Source organism: Apodemus sylvaticus, chromosome 10, assembly GCF_947179515.1.
Source record: "Apodemus sylvaticus chromosome 10, mApoSyl1.1, whole genome shotgun sequence".
Lineage (NCBI taxonomy): Eukaryota > Metazoa > Chordata > Mammalia > Rodentia > Muridae > Apodemus > Apodemus sylvaticus.
Window position 1 is genome coordinate 69,941,208 of NC_067481.1, and position 15,168 is coordinate 69,956,375.

The following is a 15,168-nucleotide window of genomic DNA, read 5'->3' on the forward strand; positions in this document are numbered from 1 at the left end:
ACTCCCTTTCCCCTTCTCTCTTCTCTCTCCATGCACTCATGGCCAGCCTCTATTTTTCTCTTCCTCCTCCTCCTCCTCCTCCTCCTCCTCCTCCTCCTCCTCCTCCTCCTCCTCCTCCTCCTCCTTCTTCTTCTTCTTCTTCTTCTTCTTCTTCTTCTTCTCTCTCTCTCTCTCTCTCTCTCTCTCTCTCTCTCTTCTCTCTCTCTTAGTCTCTATCTATCTATCTATCTATCTATCTATCTATCTCTGCCTTCCTCTGCCTCTATTACCCTCTTAACTCCCCCTCCCCATTCCCTGAATAAACTCTGTTCTATACTATACCATCATGTAGCTGGTCCCTGGGGAGGGGGGAAGGGGAAGGGATGCCTCCACATGGGCCCCGCTGAGGCACCCTCCTTCCCCCATACCTGACTATACCTCCATAAAACATATCCCCAATCCCTTTGTCTTTTTATAAACACATCGCTGGGTCCATTACACTAAAGTATGCCCAATGGGGCCGGACCCCAAAGACCACATACACATCATCCCATTTATATAAAGTGGCAAAAGAAAATCCACAGAGACAAAACTCAAATCTGTGGGGGTGGGATGGGAAGGTGTGGTGGCCCACCGCTGTAGCCACAACCCTTGGGAGAGAGGAGGAGGAGAAGGAGTCCAAGGCCATTGTCAGCTACGGATGGAGTTCATGGCCAGCCTCAAACATGTGAGACCTTGTCTCAAAAGACCAAACATGGGCGAGGAGAGAGGAAGTGAAGGGAGAGGAGGAGAAGAAAGACGAGGAAGGGTCAAGGAGGAGAAAGGGAACTGGTGGTGGCCTGGACTGGACTGGGACTAGGGCGGTAACTGCTGAGAAGATACTGGATTTTGCAGTCAAGAGATGGCAGAGTTAGACGCTGCATTCACGTAGCTGTGGATGCTCTAAACCCTCATCCCACGTTACCCAACACCCTGCAGCAGTCCCCGGAGGACTCCAGGCCCTGCAGGAGTTGATCCCTCCTCCTTCTCTGCCTCTTCCCGGCTCAACACCCTGGACCCCTCTGGTCTCCAAACACTGGTCCCCACTGCTGTTTCCTCGGCTTGGACACTTCCGACATATATATGTCTGCTCCGTTCTGCTGACTTCCTCTCCTCTGAGTCTTTCTCAAACCTCTCTGATTTAGCCTTTGCTAAACACCCTACTAAGTACCACATCACTCCACCAGCACACCACCCTTCTTTGTCCACAGTTTTTGTCCCTGTTCACGTGTTGTCACGGTTGCCATGGTGTATCCATCCGCTCTGGGCTGGGATGTGGGCTCTGTGACCACTGTGAGATGTTGGTTTGTTGATAAACCTTCTGAAACAGGGCCCAGCACATAGTAGGTGCTGAATAAATAATTATAAACATCCAATTAATGAGACCTGGGGATTAGATAGGACAATGTAATTGAAGGGCATAAGGGCGGGGGGGGGGGGGGACGACAGGCTGGCTCCGTAGGTAAAGAAGCTTGCCTCTAAACCTGACAACCCGAGTTCTACTACCAGGACCTACATGGGGGAAGGAGAGGGCCAAGGCCTGCAAGTCATCGTCTGACCTCTGTATGGATGTGATGGCACTTGCACTCAAAGGTGTGTGTGTGTGCATGTACACACACACACACACACACACACACACACACAAATACATTAATTTAAAACAAGGGTGGAATGTACAACCTTATCAGGCGTGGGAAATGCCTAGTGAATGACATTAGCTACAACTGTGTGCTGGGAGGCCACTGCACACATCTTAGCAGGCAGGGCCAGCCCTCTCCTGTCATACAGACATGAACCACTAAGTCTGATTTTACATGGTGCTGGCTATTGGATCCAGGGCTCTGTGCATGCTAAACACTCTACAAACTGAGCCGCAACCCCTCCCCCCAGACAATTATTATTGCATGTTTTTGAGACAGTCTCATGTAGCCCAGGCTGGCCTTGAAGCTCTTTGTAGCCAAGGATGAGATACCTCCTGCTCCGGCCTCTCAGGGCTGGGATGCTGACTCTGCTGATAATCTGTTTCCCACTAGAGCCTGCTCCTCTCAAAATCTGAACCGCACCATTGTTCCGAAGGAAACACTGCCCCACTTGCTTTGCCCAGAGTGCATCCTCCACCTTAGCCCCAGGCTGCCCATAGAGCAATCTAAACCTCTGTCTAAGGGCAGGGCCTGAGGGTGGGGCAGGGCAGCAGAACCCAGCTGTTTAGTTTGCTCTAGCATGCAGCAAAGTCTCAGTAAATGTTCACTGGGTGAAATAAAAAACAAAAAACAAAAACAAAACAACACAAAAAATGGAGGACACATTTTCAACTAGATCTTGGTAGATGCTTTACTGCTCTCTGAACTAGTGACAGATTCTGGAGATAATAGTATTTAAACTTTTAACTTTTTGTTTTGTTTTGTTTGATTTTTTGGATTTGGCTTTTTTCTAGACAGGGTTTCTCTGTATAGCTCTGGCTGTCCTGGAACTCACTCTGTAGACCAGGCTGGCCACGAACTCAGAAATCCGCCTGCCTCTGCCTCCCAGAGTGCTGGGATTACAGGCGTGCACCACCACCGACCGGCAAACTTTTAACTTTTAAAATCACATTTTATTTGTCGGAGTACAAAAGTATGTGCAAGCCACGTGCTGGTCAAACTCAATTTGGGGAGCCAGCACCTTTGCCTTCTGAGCCAGCTAGTTGGCTCCTGAGGATGACCCTTTAAAGAGACTCAGCCTATAAGTCTGCTGTCTGCTCTGTGGCTACCAGGCAGTGGGGCCTTCTCTGTTAACGCTGGGCCATTTGTCTTCCAGTGACTCCCAGAGGTTGTGTCACTTTTCCACGCAGACCCGGATGACTTCTGGTCTATCGGTCCCTCTTCGACCAGAACTCACTCCCCAAGGCCAAGAGATTCCTGTGGAGCCGCCTGCCCTGAATTAGATTATCCACTCTATAATCTGCAAGCTGAGTGACCCTGGGCGAGGCCTGGTCTTCTCTAGCCTTTCCTACCTTGCAAAGTAGGTGACTATGCCTGTGACCCGATAGGGCAGGAAGGCGTGAAATCTGATCAGTCCGGTAAGGGCTCAACTTCAATTTTGGCAAGCTTCAAATTTCTCAACAAAGCTTTGGTGAGAGGCAGGAATGTGGGAGAAAGTGTCCAGAACAGGACATTAACTTGACTTCTGATTCTGGATGACAGCGTGACCTTTGCCGAGTCCCCTTCCCTCTGGAGGTGACGTCAAGCCTGGGGTCAGAAACGACCCAGGTAGGAGGTGGCAAGTTCTCCCGGAGGGCACCCTCCCCCATGCCCTTCCCCTGCAGCGGGTGACACCCAGACTCCAAAAAAGAAGCACTCGGGGTGGGGCGGGACGGGGCGGGACGGGCAGCGAGCGAACCGGATTGGCCCCTGTGCGCCACGTGTCCCCTTCCACCGTGCGCCCAGCCTGCGCTGCGGCTGCTGCTAGGCTAACGGGCTTCGAGCTGCGTCTGTCTGTCCGCCCTGTTCCGAGGCCTCCCCAGTGCGGTGAGTGTGCAGAGTCGCGGCGGGGCACGGGGTCCAGGGCTGAAAGGACCGGAGATGAGCACCTGGCCGGGTCGCTACTGGGGTGCGGCTATCCCGGGGTGTAGTGGCTGGGTGTGTCCCGGGAGAGAACCTGAGGTGCTGGCGCTAGATGACAGCGGTGGGGAGCTGGTGGACCCCTGGCCCCGCCGAGGGTGTGGTCCAAGACCCAGGCGCCTAATTGTCTAAAGTGGTGGAAAAACTTGGGGACCCTGGCGGGAGGCTGTGAGCTGCCCAACTTGGAGAGCTTGAGGAATTGAGCTGTCTGCTGAGCCCCAGCCGGTTTGTGGTGTGGTCCGGGAGAAAGGCTCCCTGATGCCAGCCAGAGGAAGGACCTGCTGCCCGACCCCCCAGCCCCCACCCCATCCCTGAGCGGCTCAGCTTTCCGGGAGCCGCAGAGGCTCTTAGCGAGATGCAGAGGCCCCACTCTGTCTTTTGCTTCTCCTAAGCCGACCCGGTACTTTCCAAATGTTTCAAGGCCTTAGGTGCTTTCTACCCCCTTCGAATCCAGATCCCACCACGTCCTTGCAGTGTGGCCCTGAGCAGGTCCCGTTCCCTCTCTGAGCTTCTCTCTCCCAAGTGCTGATAACCCCCGCTTTCAATCCTATGAAACTGGGTTGATTTGGCTGCTGGTTGGGGAATCCTGAGTACAGGTGTGGTCGATGAAACTCTCCTTTAGGAGAGAGAATCTGGCTTCTGCTTCCCACCAACCCCCCTCCCGCCCCCTTTTGTCTAAACTCTGGTGGGTCTTACTAGACACTTCCAAATTTGGGCATATGGCTCCAGGGTTTGTAGGGGATCCTGGTGTCCCCTTAGAATCCGCCCTCCTTTCCATCTCTCCTGGCCAGATCACATCTTGAAGCTGCAGAGCCCACCCTCAAACAGGATACTTCGACTCCCCATCTTTCTTACTCTCCTGTAACGATTTCAGCCCCGTGCGCCCTGATGTGGCTGCAGGCCCTAAGCCCCGCAGAAGACCCTGGGCAATCCTCTCCCATATCCATGAGGTGCAGCTTGCCTGGGACCCTTGGAGGGACTTCTTGTTTCTCTGGGCCCTTGTTCCCCACAGCAGTCTGCTGAGGTGGCCGCCACTTCCGGTGCCCCCACCCTTGGCCAATTCAACAGTTCTCAGATTTGGGAGTGGGGTGTGGCTGGGCATGGAGGGAAGAAGAGGCCTTCGTTCCCTTGCAGCTGTGACTGTCGCTCACCGTGTCCCTTTACTTCCTGTCCTTTGTTCATGAGCCTCTCTCTGCTGGGATACTGAACCTATTTGCTCTTTCTAGGCCGGGGAGTACAGCTGTTGCTGGACAGAACACGGATTTGCCCTGAGACTGGAGATGCTGGGGTGGGGCTTGGGCTGGGGGTGGGGGACTGCAGCACTGGATCGCTGCCAGAGACCATATATACATCTGCACTGCAGCTCCCAGAGGAGTCCTGGACACGAGGCCTGGCCCCGCCCCATCTCTGCCCCTCCCCACCCTTGATTCCTTCCTCCCTGTTGGAGGAGACCAGTACCCCGGCCCCCAGCTGGTCAGATGTGTTGGGCCTGGGTGGTGAATCTTTACAGTGCCATGCAGGTTCCAGTGGTGGCCCCAGCACCCCAGCCAAGCTTCTTCAAGAGACTTCCTGGGTGGGGTTAATGCTGAGGATGTGGTCTCCACAGATTGCCCATGCGGAGGATGGGAAATGAGGGTTGTATCCTAGCTTGCTGCTTCTTGGCTTAGATTTTATTTTCTATTTACGCTCTGCATTCCATTTGCATTCGGAATGCTCTCTCTAGAGGACAGAGAAGCCCCAGCTGAGGCTGGCCCTGCAGAGCTGTGGTGGCCTCCGGTTCCTGAGCCCAGATCCCACCACCTGTAAAAGGAGGACTGATACCCTCTTGTGGTGTATCTTGAGCCCGCAGATTTGAAAGTACCATGTAAATTGTAGAGTGCTCTACCGAGAGAAACTTCCAGATCCTGCAGCCTCCACTTCTGAGTACAGATGCTCACAGTTTATACCTCACTAGGGAAGGAACCGGGGCTTCCCCTGTGAAGGGGAACACATTTCCAGCCACTTCTCTACGTGAAGGTTACAGCATCTCTATCTCTCTGTAATGGTCTGATACTGGGGGTCTGCTCGGCTGGAAGGGTTCCATCAGTGACAATGGTGACTTTAAGAAGCATCAAGACAGCAGTCTTGAGAAAGAGGAACCTGGGGCTCAGGTAGCCTCCTGAGTACCACACCCTTCTGAGGTTACCACAGCAGCGCCAGTTTCTCTGGTAGGCTCGACTGCTGTGCAGGGCTTTCCCTGTGGATTTGAACTTCTGCCCTTCCCAGATTCTAAATAACCGTGGGGCTTTGATCTCAGGACTCCTGGTCCCTGTGAGATGCCAGACCTGATGGCCATTCACAAAGTAACCTTGGGTGGGGTTCAAACCCAAGTTAGGCCATGACTGATCTTGGGGCAGCCAGATGGATGCCTGGGGCCCGGTCCAGCTGGGGATCAATGACTGCGGGCGGCTCAGGAGCTAGAGAACACTGCTCTCGAAGAAACCTGAGTGTCTGGGGGTGAGGGTGGGGGCAAGGCAGGGTGCTGTATCCTGCAGCTAAGGATTGGGAGCTGCTCCCTCTGCCTGAGGGGAGCCCATAAGAAAGGGAGTTTTCTAGATTTATCTTTTCTTGGTGGTAGGGATGGATCCCAAGGACTTACATAGGCTATGCTATACTAATCTATACTAAACTGAATCTATACTAAACTGAATTCCCAGCTTAAAAGGGATTTTGAAGATCACAGCCTTCAGCGTGGCACTGAACGTACCGTGTATCTGATGATGAATTTCTAATCCCCCAGCATCCAGCTCCCACGTGCTGGGATTGGTTGTGTATATGTAACTGTCATGCCTGGTTTGTGCAGTGCGAGGGATCAACCCCAAGGCCCTAGATGTGCGGGTCAGGTACTCTTCCAAATGAGCTACACCCCAACCTATAGCATGCTCTTGTCTGGGTTATTTTAAAAGTGGATTGAAAGGTGTGGGAAATGAACAGTAAAATGGCTTAGCAGATAAAGGCTCTTATCACTGAGCCTGGCCACCTGAGTTCAAGCCCCAGGACCCACAAGGTAGAAAAGTTTATCATAATCAGTGCTCTTTTTTTTTTCCTCCATACTTATTGGCGGGCAGACTGTGGTATTGTGCTGTCGTCACCAACAGCAAAGAATCCCTGTCTACCCCACTTTCTGTCCTAGCCGTGGCTCCCACCAGTGAGCCAATTGCTAGTAGTTTTGCTGTTTCCTTTTGCATTCTCAGAGTCCTGGGTTAATCAGTAATTTTCTCTAGGGACCTGGACAAGTTGCCCAACTTCAGGTCATTTCCCCTCTGGCCACAGCTTGGGGAACAAAGCAGTTTGGTTCAATGGTTCCATTTTTTTCCCCTTGTGATGTTTCAGGGGTGTCACTAAAGAAACCTCTCATGGCTGTAACTGGAGTTTTTGTCATGGAAGCCTGGGCTTCTGAAAAGCTTGGCTGGCTGGTTCCAGTAAACCAGTTAGAGACCCGTAATGGTGAGGGGGAAAAAATATTAAAAGGAAATTTATTCAATGAGACCCAGTTGGGAGGAAGAATGAACTAAGGGAGGCTGAGACACCAAGCCCATTTTTCCTATGCTGACATGACTTAGGTTTGAACAGAGGAAAAACCAGGGCAAGAGATGCACATGGTCAACCAGTCTGGTCCTCAGGGTGGTACTTAGCTCTGTGCTTTCAGACAAAGTAAACGAGACAGACTCCAGATGAAGATGGAGACACCAGGAGATAGCTGGGATTTAGTTTCCTTGTGAGAAGAGTGAGGGGTTTGTGCTATTGAGGAAAAGCATCCTCGAAGGATTGGCTTTTTAGCCTCTCCCTCGTGCTAGATGACCAGCCTGTAGGAAGTGCCGCCCTGACTGGAGGCTGAAGTTAACCTCGCCAGAGTGTTACAGCAGGCACCAAAGCTATGCAGTAATGGCCCAGTCATGAGTCAACATGCAATAAAATTAAAATGATCATTTGCCTAAGATCTTACTCTTCTTATAACCAATGACTAGTCCTAGCAGATGTTAGTAACCAGCTCAAATTGGAATCAATAGCTGCCTTTATATTTAAAGGAATATGCACTTAGAAGCAAAACTGGTTTTTCCACCCAGGGGGGAGGGGAGAGATTTGGAATGATGTTAGAATTACTTTGTATGAACATTAGTCACCTATCACTTGCTGAGCTATGCAAGAGCCTGAAGACAGAAAAACTGAAATCAGATGATCCCCAGAGGTTTTCTTTGAAGATAGATTCTTCTCCCCCGCCCCTGCCCCCACAGTGCATGCAAAATCAGTGACCTCCAGCTACACAGGAATGGCAAATCCTCAATGGCTGACCACAAACCAGTCTAGAGAGGGTGGTGTGCAGTCTGTGGGGATTCCAAGGAAGAGAGATCTCCCTGGTTTCCCAGTTGAGGTAACAGCTGGGTCCAACAGAAACCAATCATTTGTAGGCTGCACTGGCCCTGAAATGTTTTCGATCTCTAGTGTTGGACTTTGGACATTTGGGGGTCAAAAAAGTCCTCAGGTTGTGTTAATAAATCTGGAATGGAGATACACTAGTCTAGGTTCTAGAAGATTGGGTGGATAAATGATAGAGGAGGACATTTCTAACTTAGGAGGGAAGACTAGTTATAACCAACCCTTTAAGCTACCCCACACACCTACAGAGACAGAGGGAGGGAGGGAAAAGGAGGGATGTTCCAAAGTTTCGATCATTTAAAAATATAATTTGTTATTAGTGCTCTGTGTGTGTGTGTGTGTGTGTGTGAGAGAGAGAGAGAGAGAGAGAGAGAGAGAGAGAGAGAGAGAGAGAGAGAGAGAGATGCATGTGGAGGCCAGAGGACCATTTTGTGGAGTCTGTTTTCTCCTATCATCTCTACATGGTCCTAGGAACCAAACTCAAGTCACCAGACTTACATGGCAAGTGCCTTTCCCTGTGAAGCCATCTTACTGGCCAGGTTTTGTTTTGTTTTGAGACAGGATAGCGCTGCATAGCCCTGACTGTCCTGGAACCAACTATGTAGACCAAACTGGCCTTGAATTTACAGAGATCCACCTGCCTCTGCTTTCCCAGTTCTGGGATTAAAGATGAGCACTGCTACTCCTGCTTCTGCCTGCCAGCTGCGATGATTTTCATCTTTGAAATGAGCTTAGAATGGAAGCACCGTGACCATGCACTTATGCACCTGTATAGGCACCAATGCCAGGCACTGAAAGAGAGGCGAGGGAGCTGCTGGGGGGGGGGGCACACCTGTAATCCTGGCACACCAGAAGCTGAGGGAGGCCAGTGTCCTGTTCCAGACCAACTTGGACTGTAGTGTGAAGCCATGTCTCAAAACAACAAAAAATTCTAGAAGTGGGGTAGGATGATAGAGCCCTTCAACAAGGTAAACAAAGGATGGGGTTGGGCTTCTAGGGGAAAAGAAATAGCCAGCCTTATGATGCAGATGAAGTCTCCCAGGTCAGGGTGACCTGTGGTCATTTCTGTCTGGGCCAATCAGACCTTCATTGTCTTCCTGAAAGTAAGATCTTTTCTATGGGGAAAAAAAGGAGGAGGAATGTATAAGAAGTACTCTATACCCACTGTCTCCTGACGTGGGCAGAAGTGAATGACTTCCTTCAAAAAAAATAGCCCCTTGGGAACCATGTTCTATCTGCAAAGCCTGAATAACTCTGAATAATTTGACATATGCCACAGAAATATAATTGGTTGGCTGTGGGTGTGGCTCAGCTGCCAGACCGCTCCTAGCACCCTGGAAGACAGCCTGGCTTCAGTCTCCAACACGGTATAAACTGTGTGAGGAGAAGCCAACATGAGATCCCTGCACTTGGGAGGTAGAAAGTTGAGATGGAAGATACTTAGTAAGTTCAAGGCTAGCCTGGCATACAAGAGACCCTGTCTCAATAAAATACGCAAACAAGGTTGACCTAAAAACAAACTCTCTGAAGCCAGAGAGACAACGGCTCAGTAGTTAGAGTTTGCAACTCTTCCAGAAGACTCGGGTTTGGTCCTCAGCACCCAGGTCGTTTGGCTCACAACTTTTAAAACTCTAGCCCCTAGGATACAACCTGTGGGTCGTGACTCCTTTGGAGATCAACAAACTCTTTCACAGGGTCACCTAAGACTATTGGAAAACATAGATATTTACATTACAATTCACAATAGTAGCAAAATTACAGTTATGAAGTAGCAGCAAAAATAATTCTATGGTTGGGAGGGTCCTGGTCTTCACACACACCGGCTTGTGTGTGGCATTCATTCATCCGGATAGACATATACACATAAGCATAAATAGGAAGAAATGTTTTTTAAAAGATTTATTTATTTTTATTTATATGCAGCTGTCTTCAGACACACCAGAAGAGGGCATTGGATTCCTTTACAGCTGGTTGTGAGCCACCATGTAGTTGCAGGGACTGGAACTCAGGACCTCTGGAAGAACAGTTAGTGCTCTTAACCTCTGAGCCATCTCTCCAGCCCAAAAAAGAAATGTTTTAAAAGTTACTTTTGCAGGCCTGGAGAGGCAGCTCAGTGGTTAAAACTGCTTGTTGCAGCGAGGCGGTGGTGGCACATGCCTGTAATCCCAGCATTCTGGGAGACAGAGGCAGGCAGATTTCTGAGTTCGAGCCCAGCCTGGTCTACAGAGTGAGTTCCAGGACAGTCAGGGCTATACAGAGAAACCCTGTCTTGAAAAACCAAATCCAAAAAACCAAAAAAAAACCTGCTTGTTGCCCTTGCAGGGGCCACAACATCCAAGTAGTAGCTCACAACCATCTGTAACTCCAGTTCAGGGATCTGATGCCCTCTTCTGAATATGGTGCACTACATGCTACAGGCAGGCAAAATGTTCATATATATAAAATAAAGAAATCTTAAAAACAATTTAATTTCTGATGGGCTATTTTAGACTCCCACAAAATGGGTGAGTTTTGCACACCACCTTGCAATAGCCCAAGAAAACCTTATAGTTTTACTATTTCTGAGATAAACTGAGGGAAAGACAAGTGACACAATTGGATGTTTGCAGTGTCAGGATTTGAACCTGGGAACTTCGGACAAAGCCCTCATTTATTGCTGTGTTATCCCAATAAAAATGACCATCTATTACTGACTGTGTGTCAGACCATCCTACTAAATGCTTACGTTTTCTCATCTGTTTCATTGTTCACATTGGAAATCCAATATGCCTTTTGCAGATGTGCAAACTTGAGATTCAGTTTAAACGGCTTGTGTAAATCAGAGAGAGCTCAGAGAACATGATGGCCCTGGCCTACACAACAGGCTGGGCACAAGAATTCTGCCCCCAACATAAGACTACAATAGTTACCAGTCAAGGCAGTGGTGATGATGGCCACCCAGGTAGAAGCCATCCAGGTCACTGCCCAGAGGGAGGGGCTTTTGAATGAGCCAATTGCTTGGCTGCTCAGATCAAAAGAGACTTAGGCCTCTGAGGAGAGAGAAGCCATTTTTACCAGTCTTGAGTGCCTATTTCAGGTAAGTTGGCAAAACTTATAGGTTGAGGGAGAGCTGAGGAGTCCTGGGAGCTGAGTAGAGCCTTCCCAGCATTCTCTTGTGAAAAACCATTCAGTGAAATATAGAGAAGCCTTGCATAATGATTGTGGATCTTCCCAAACACAGCAGCTAATCATTGATCTCAGTTCGTTAAGGCCCAGAGAGGGAACCCAACTGGAATCATACACCTTGGGTCTTTCCCCAGCTGTTGGAAGCCTGCTGTGACCTGGGACTTTGAGGCAGGGCTCCTGGCTGAATCCTGGCCATTTGGGAAGAGGCTTGGAGGACAGATGGTTCCAGCCTTGGCTGGGATCCCAGGCTAGAGCTAGTGGCTGTGCAGCCAACCTGAGGCTGTGTGGTGTAGGTGTGGGAGTGCCCCAGTGCTCAGATACCTAGCCTGTGTGCTTCCGCCTTTAGTTGTCCTGTTAGAATGAAACAGCTTGGCCATCTGAACTACAATATGAACATTAAATTATCAAAAAGCACTCACTTTCCTTGTACTCAGGAGGCAGGCCCCCAAAACGTGTGTGTACGCACACACACACACAGAGAGAGAGAGACAGAGAGACAGAGAGACAGAGAGACAGAGAGACAGAGAGACAGAGAGACAGACAGAGAGAGAGAGAAACTGCTCTTGGAGTTTTCCCCAAAGGCATAGCGGCCCCTTCTTGGAGCAAGCTCTCTGTGGAAAGGGGCGCTTGTCCAGATGGCCTGGGCGCCAGCCAGCAGCTGAAGTTTCCAGCAGCAAGGCCAAAGGAGAGTGCCTCAGCCTTGATGGCAGGTCCCAGCCCTCCCTCCCCCATGTCAGCTCATTTCCTGGGCCTTATTCACTCTCTGTGTTTCTGATAGTTTGGGGGTTCCTTTACCAACTGCCTCTTGAGTCTCCAGGCTTGGGGAAACCCCAGATCTGGTTCTGAGCCCAATCCTAGAAGTCACCCCCTTCCCGTGTGAAGTTTCCATTTCCTGGCGAGAGCAGCACTTTTATACCAAGGGGCCCCTGGTTGCCAGGGCAACAGCAGGGTTTCCTGCAGCTGAGCTGTGATTACAGACAGATCTCTGTCTCTTGTCCTCTACCCGAGGCAGCATCAGATAACTGCCCCTTGGTGACTGCGGTGTAGGAAGACAGTATGAGGAAGGTACCGACATGGGGGCAAACTGACAATGTCCCTCCACTGCAGTGGATATCACCACTGATGTGTGTCTGCTCTGTGCTTGAAGAAATCTAAGCCCCATCCCCTAGTAGCACTCCCAGGCAGTTTTGTGCTTAGCATAACCTTGGACCTGAATAAGCACTAAGACCTTGGGCACATAGCCAATAAGGGTCAGCAGAGCTGTCTCCTAAGTTGGGGGATGGGTAGGGCTAGAGGGTGCTGACTTGCAGGTCTCTATGGTTCCACCCTTCTTTTTAGTTCATTCTTTGCAAGTAAGTTGTTTTTACTCTTACAAAGCAGTATGGAGCTGTTTTAAGCCTAGATCGGCCGCTTCCGACAGAGCCCCGTGGTCCTCCCTTGGCTCTCGATGGCTTAACTCGCATCTCCTGCCTTTTCTGCTGAGTGCTTCTGAGCTCAGCTCAGCTCTGCACCATCTGGCTTCCACTTGTCATTTATTTATAGATAAAATTTGGCGTCCTTTTTTCCTTTGTTGTAGATTTTGTCCCTGACACCTCAAGCCCGCAGCCCTCACCTCATTTCAGTAAGATATAATGACATCCCTTTTGTTTAAGTGCTCCATGATGGCGATGGCTTTGTTCCATCAGGCTAAAGCCAAGACTTCACAGCAGCCTCAAGTCAGGTCATCAAGTCACTATCCTTCTGCCTGCTGCCACCTCAGTCACACACAACTCTCTCTTGCCTCTTACCCAGGCATCTGTGTGAGACCTCCGACCGACTGCCCACCCAGGGGTCACATCCTGTTACCTCTTGTCCCACACATTGTCTTTCCTCCAGATGTTCACTGTAATCCATGTGGGCGCCTTTATCACTGGGACCCACGAGAATTAGACTGTCCAGTCTTGAATATGTTCTACTCGGGGTGTAGAACATTGCCGGCTGGAATAGATGATGGGTGAATGTGGCAGACCCAAGCTCAGATGACTTCTTCGGGGAGACACCTGGGAATGCTTCCATCTGCATGCCAAGAAAGCCTGGTTGAGAAACCATTATCAGTGACTCGGAGAGAGAGCACACAGGGTGCAGACAGCACACAGGGGCTCTGGATTCTGGAGTTCTAAGTGTTTTGACTTTTGACCAAATGTGGCACTGAGTCTTGGTCTCTCTTCTCCTACAAAGGGCTCTTGCTGCCTGTAAGGATTGCTAAAGGATTGGGATATAGCAGGCACGCTGCATGGCCTGGCTCAGTGCTAGGTCAGTGACCATGCCCAGCCTTTCTGCTCCTCCAGGTCCCTTTCATACCCTGCCGTGTCTGTGTCTGTGTGTGTGTGTGTGTGTGTGTGTGTGTGTGTGACTGACTGTGCACTATAATCCAGCCACTGTCATCTGAAAAACAAAGTTCCCAGCTCCACCAGGTCTCTGGATATGAGAACAGCAGGAAGAGGGAAAATAAAGGGCAAAGAGGGGGGTAGTTACAGGGTACTGGGGTGTCTCTCAAATTCTCTTTCTCTCTCCACAGTGCTTTCTGCTGCAGAACCTGAGACCATGGCCAAAATAGCACAGGTAAGGGTCTCTCCTCCGCAAGGCCCTGCCCTTGGGCCTGGGTACCCCAGTATCAGTAGGCCGGAGTAACCCCAGGTACCTTCAGATAACTGAAGTACCTTCAGATACCCCTTGGGTCCCTCCATTAGCTCCCGGTACCTTCAGATAATCCTGGGTACCTCCTGATAACTCCTGGTCCCTTCAGCCCAAAAGGAGCAGAGATGGCTCTAACTTCATAGCTCTGATTCACATGTAAGTCACCAGTGATATACACTATCTCAAGTACCAAAGGGTGGAAGTGACTCAAGGCTCAAGGACTGGGAAGTGCAGTGCCTCAGGACTGGCTGGATCCAAGAACTTGGATGATGGAATGAGAGTTCTGCTTCTGTAGACAGCTTTTTTTAGATTGCTTCACTCGTGGGAGGCTCTTCTTTCCCTGGCACAGGCGTCATTGATTTCCAGGTTTTCATTCTCCTGTCTTCTAGACCAGGATACAATAGTGTACCGTATTTCCAGTGGTTCCAGGTTCTATCCTCATTGGGTGGGCCTGGGTGACATACCCTTTGTAGTGGGAAATTGAGCTGAACCTTCGAGAATTCTGTGGTCCTAGGAACATAGACAGCTAGATAAATGCTAAATCACAATGAGAATTGCTTATGTCCTGCAGAGGTGTCTTCCATGTTATATCCATTGAGTTAAGTTTTCCTAGCCAAAAAGACTCTAACCTCAGTCTTTCTCACTGTTTGACCACTCTGTTGGGTGATAGAATTTGAGACCAAATGGAACATTCTCTTCAATTGGCATGAGGGGTCCCATGTCAAGGTTTGTCTGAGAAAGGTCCCAGTTGGCTACCCTTACAGGGTAAACCTGGCATTGGGAGGGAGGGTAAGCTGAGGGACCCCAGAGGACCCCCTTTGATGCCCACTCCATCTCTACTTTTCCATCTAGTCACAGAGCAGAGCTCTTACCCAAGTGGCTGAACTGAGAGCCAATTTCACTTCCTCCATCCTTGTGACATGACACCCAGGGAATCAGGGATAGTCACAGCTTGCAGAAAGTGGCGTTGATGATGCAAGACAGACCCTTAAAGTAGCTCTTACTCAACCTCCCCTCCCCGTCCCTGAGGAGCATGCTTGGTCCTGCAGCGTCTCTGATCAGGCTGATCAGAAGGAAGGATTCGTAGTTGTGGACAAAGCTCTGGGATGGGAGCAGCTGTTGCTGCTACCCTCATCCTGTGTGTGCACAGACAGGAGCTGGGAGGCACTTGCCTTGCAGGATTCTGAATAGGTCAAGAGGACAGGTCAAGATCAGCCAAAAGATCAGCAGGACCAAGACTTGGAGTTCAGAGCTTTGGGTTAGGGATCATAGACCCTCTGCAAGCAAGTTTCAG

At 50.1% G+C, this 15,168-nt stretch overlaps 1 protein-coding gene across 2 annotated transcripts in view; it reads left to right on the plus strand.

The window, feature by feature from the left end:
* Window positions 1-3,408: 3,408 nt before the first annotated feature.
* Anxa6 (annexin A6) overlaps window positions 3,409-15,168 on the plus strand; it is a 53,138-nt gene continuing 41,378 nt past the window's right edge. For both annotated transcript variants that reach the window (XM_052197812.1, XM_052197813.1), the window contains exons 1-2: window positions 3,409-3,524; window positions 13,756-13,799. In XM_052197812.1, coding sequence (XP_052053772.1) covers window positions 13,782-13,799 — 18 coding nt within the window. In that variant the 5' untranslated portion in view covers window positions 3,409-3,524; window positions 13,756-13,781. The remainder of the gene's footprint in view (window positions 3,525-13,755; window positions 13,800-15,168) is intronic.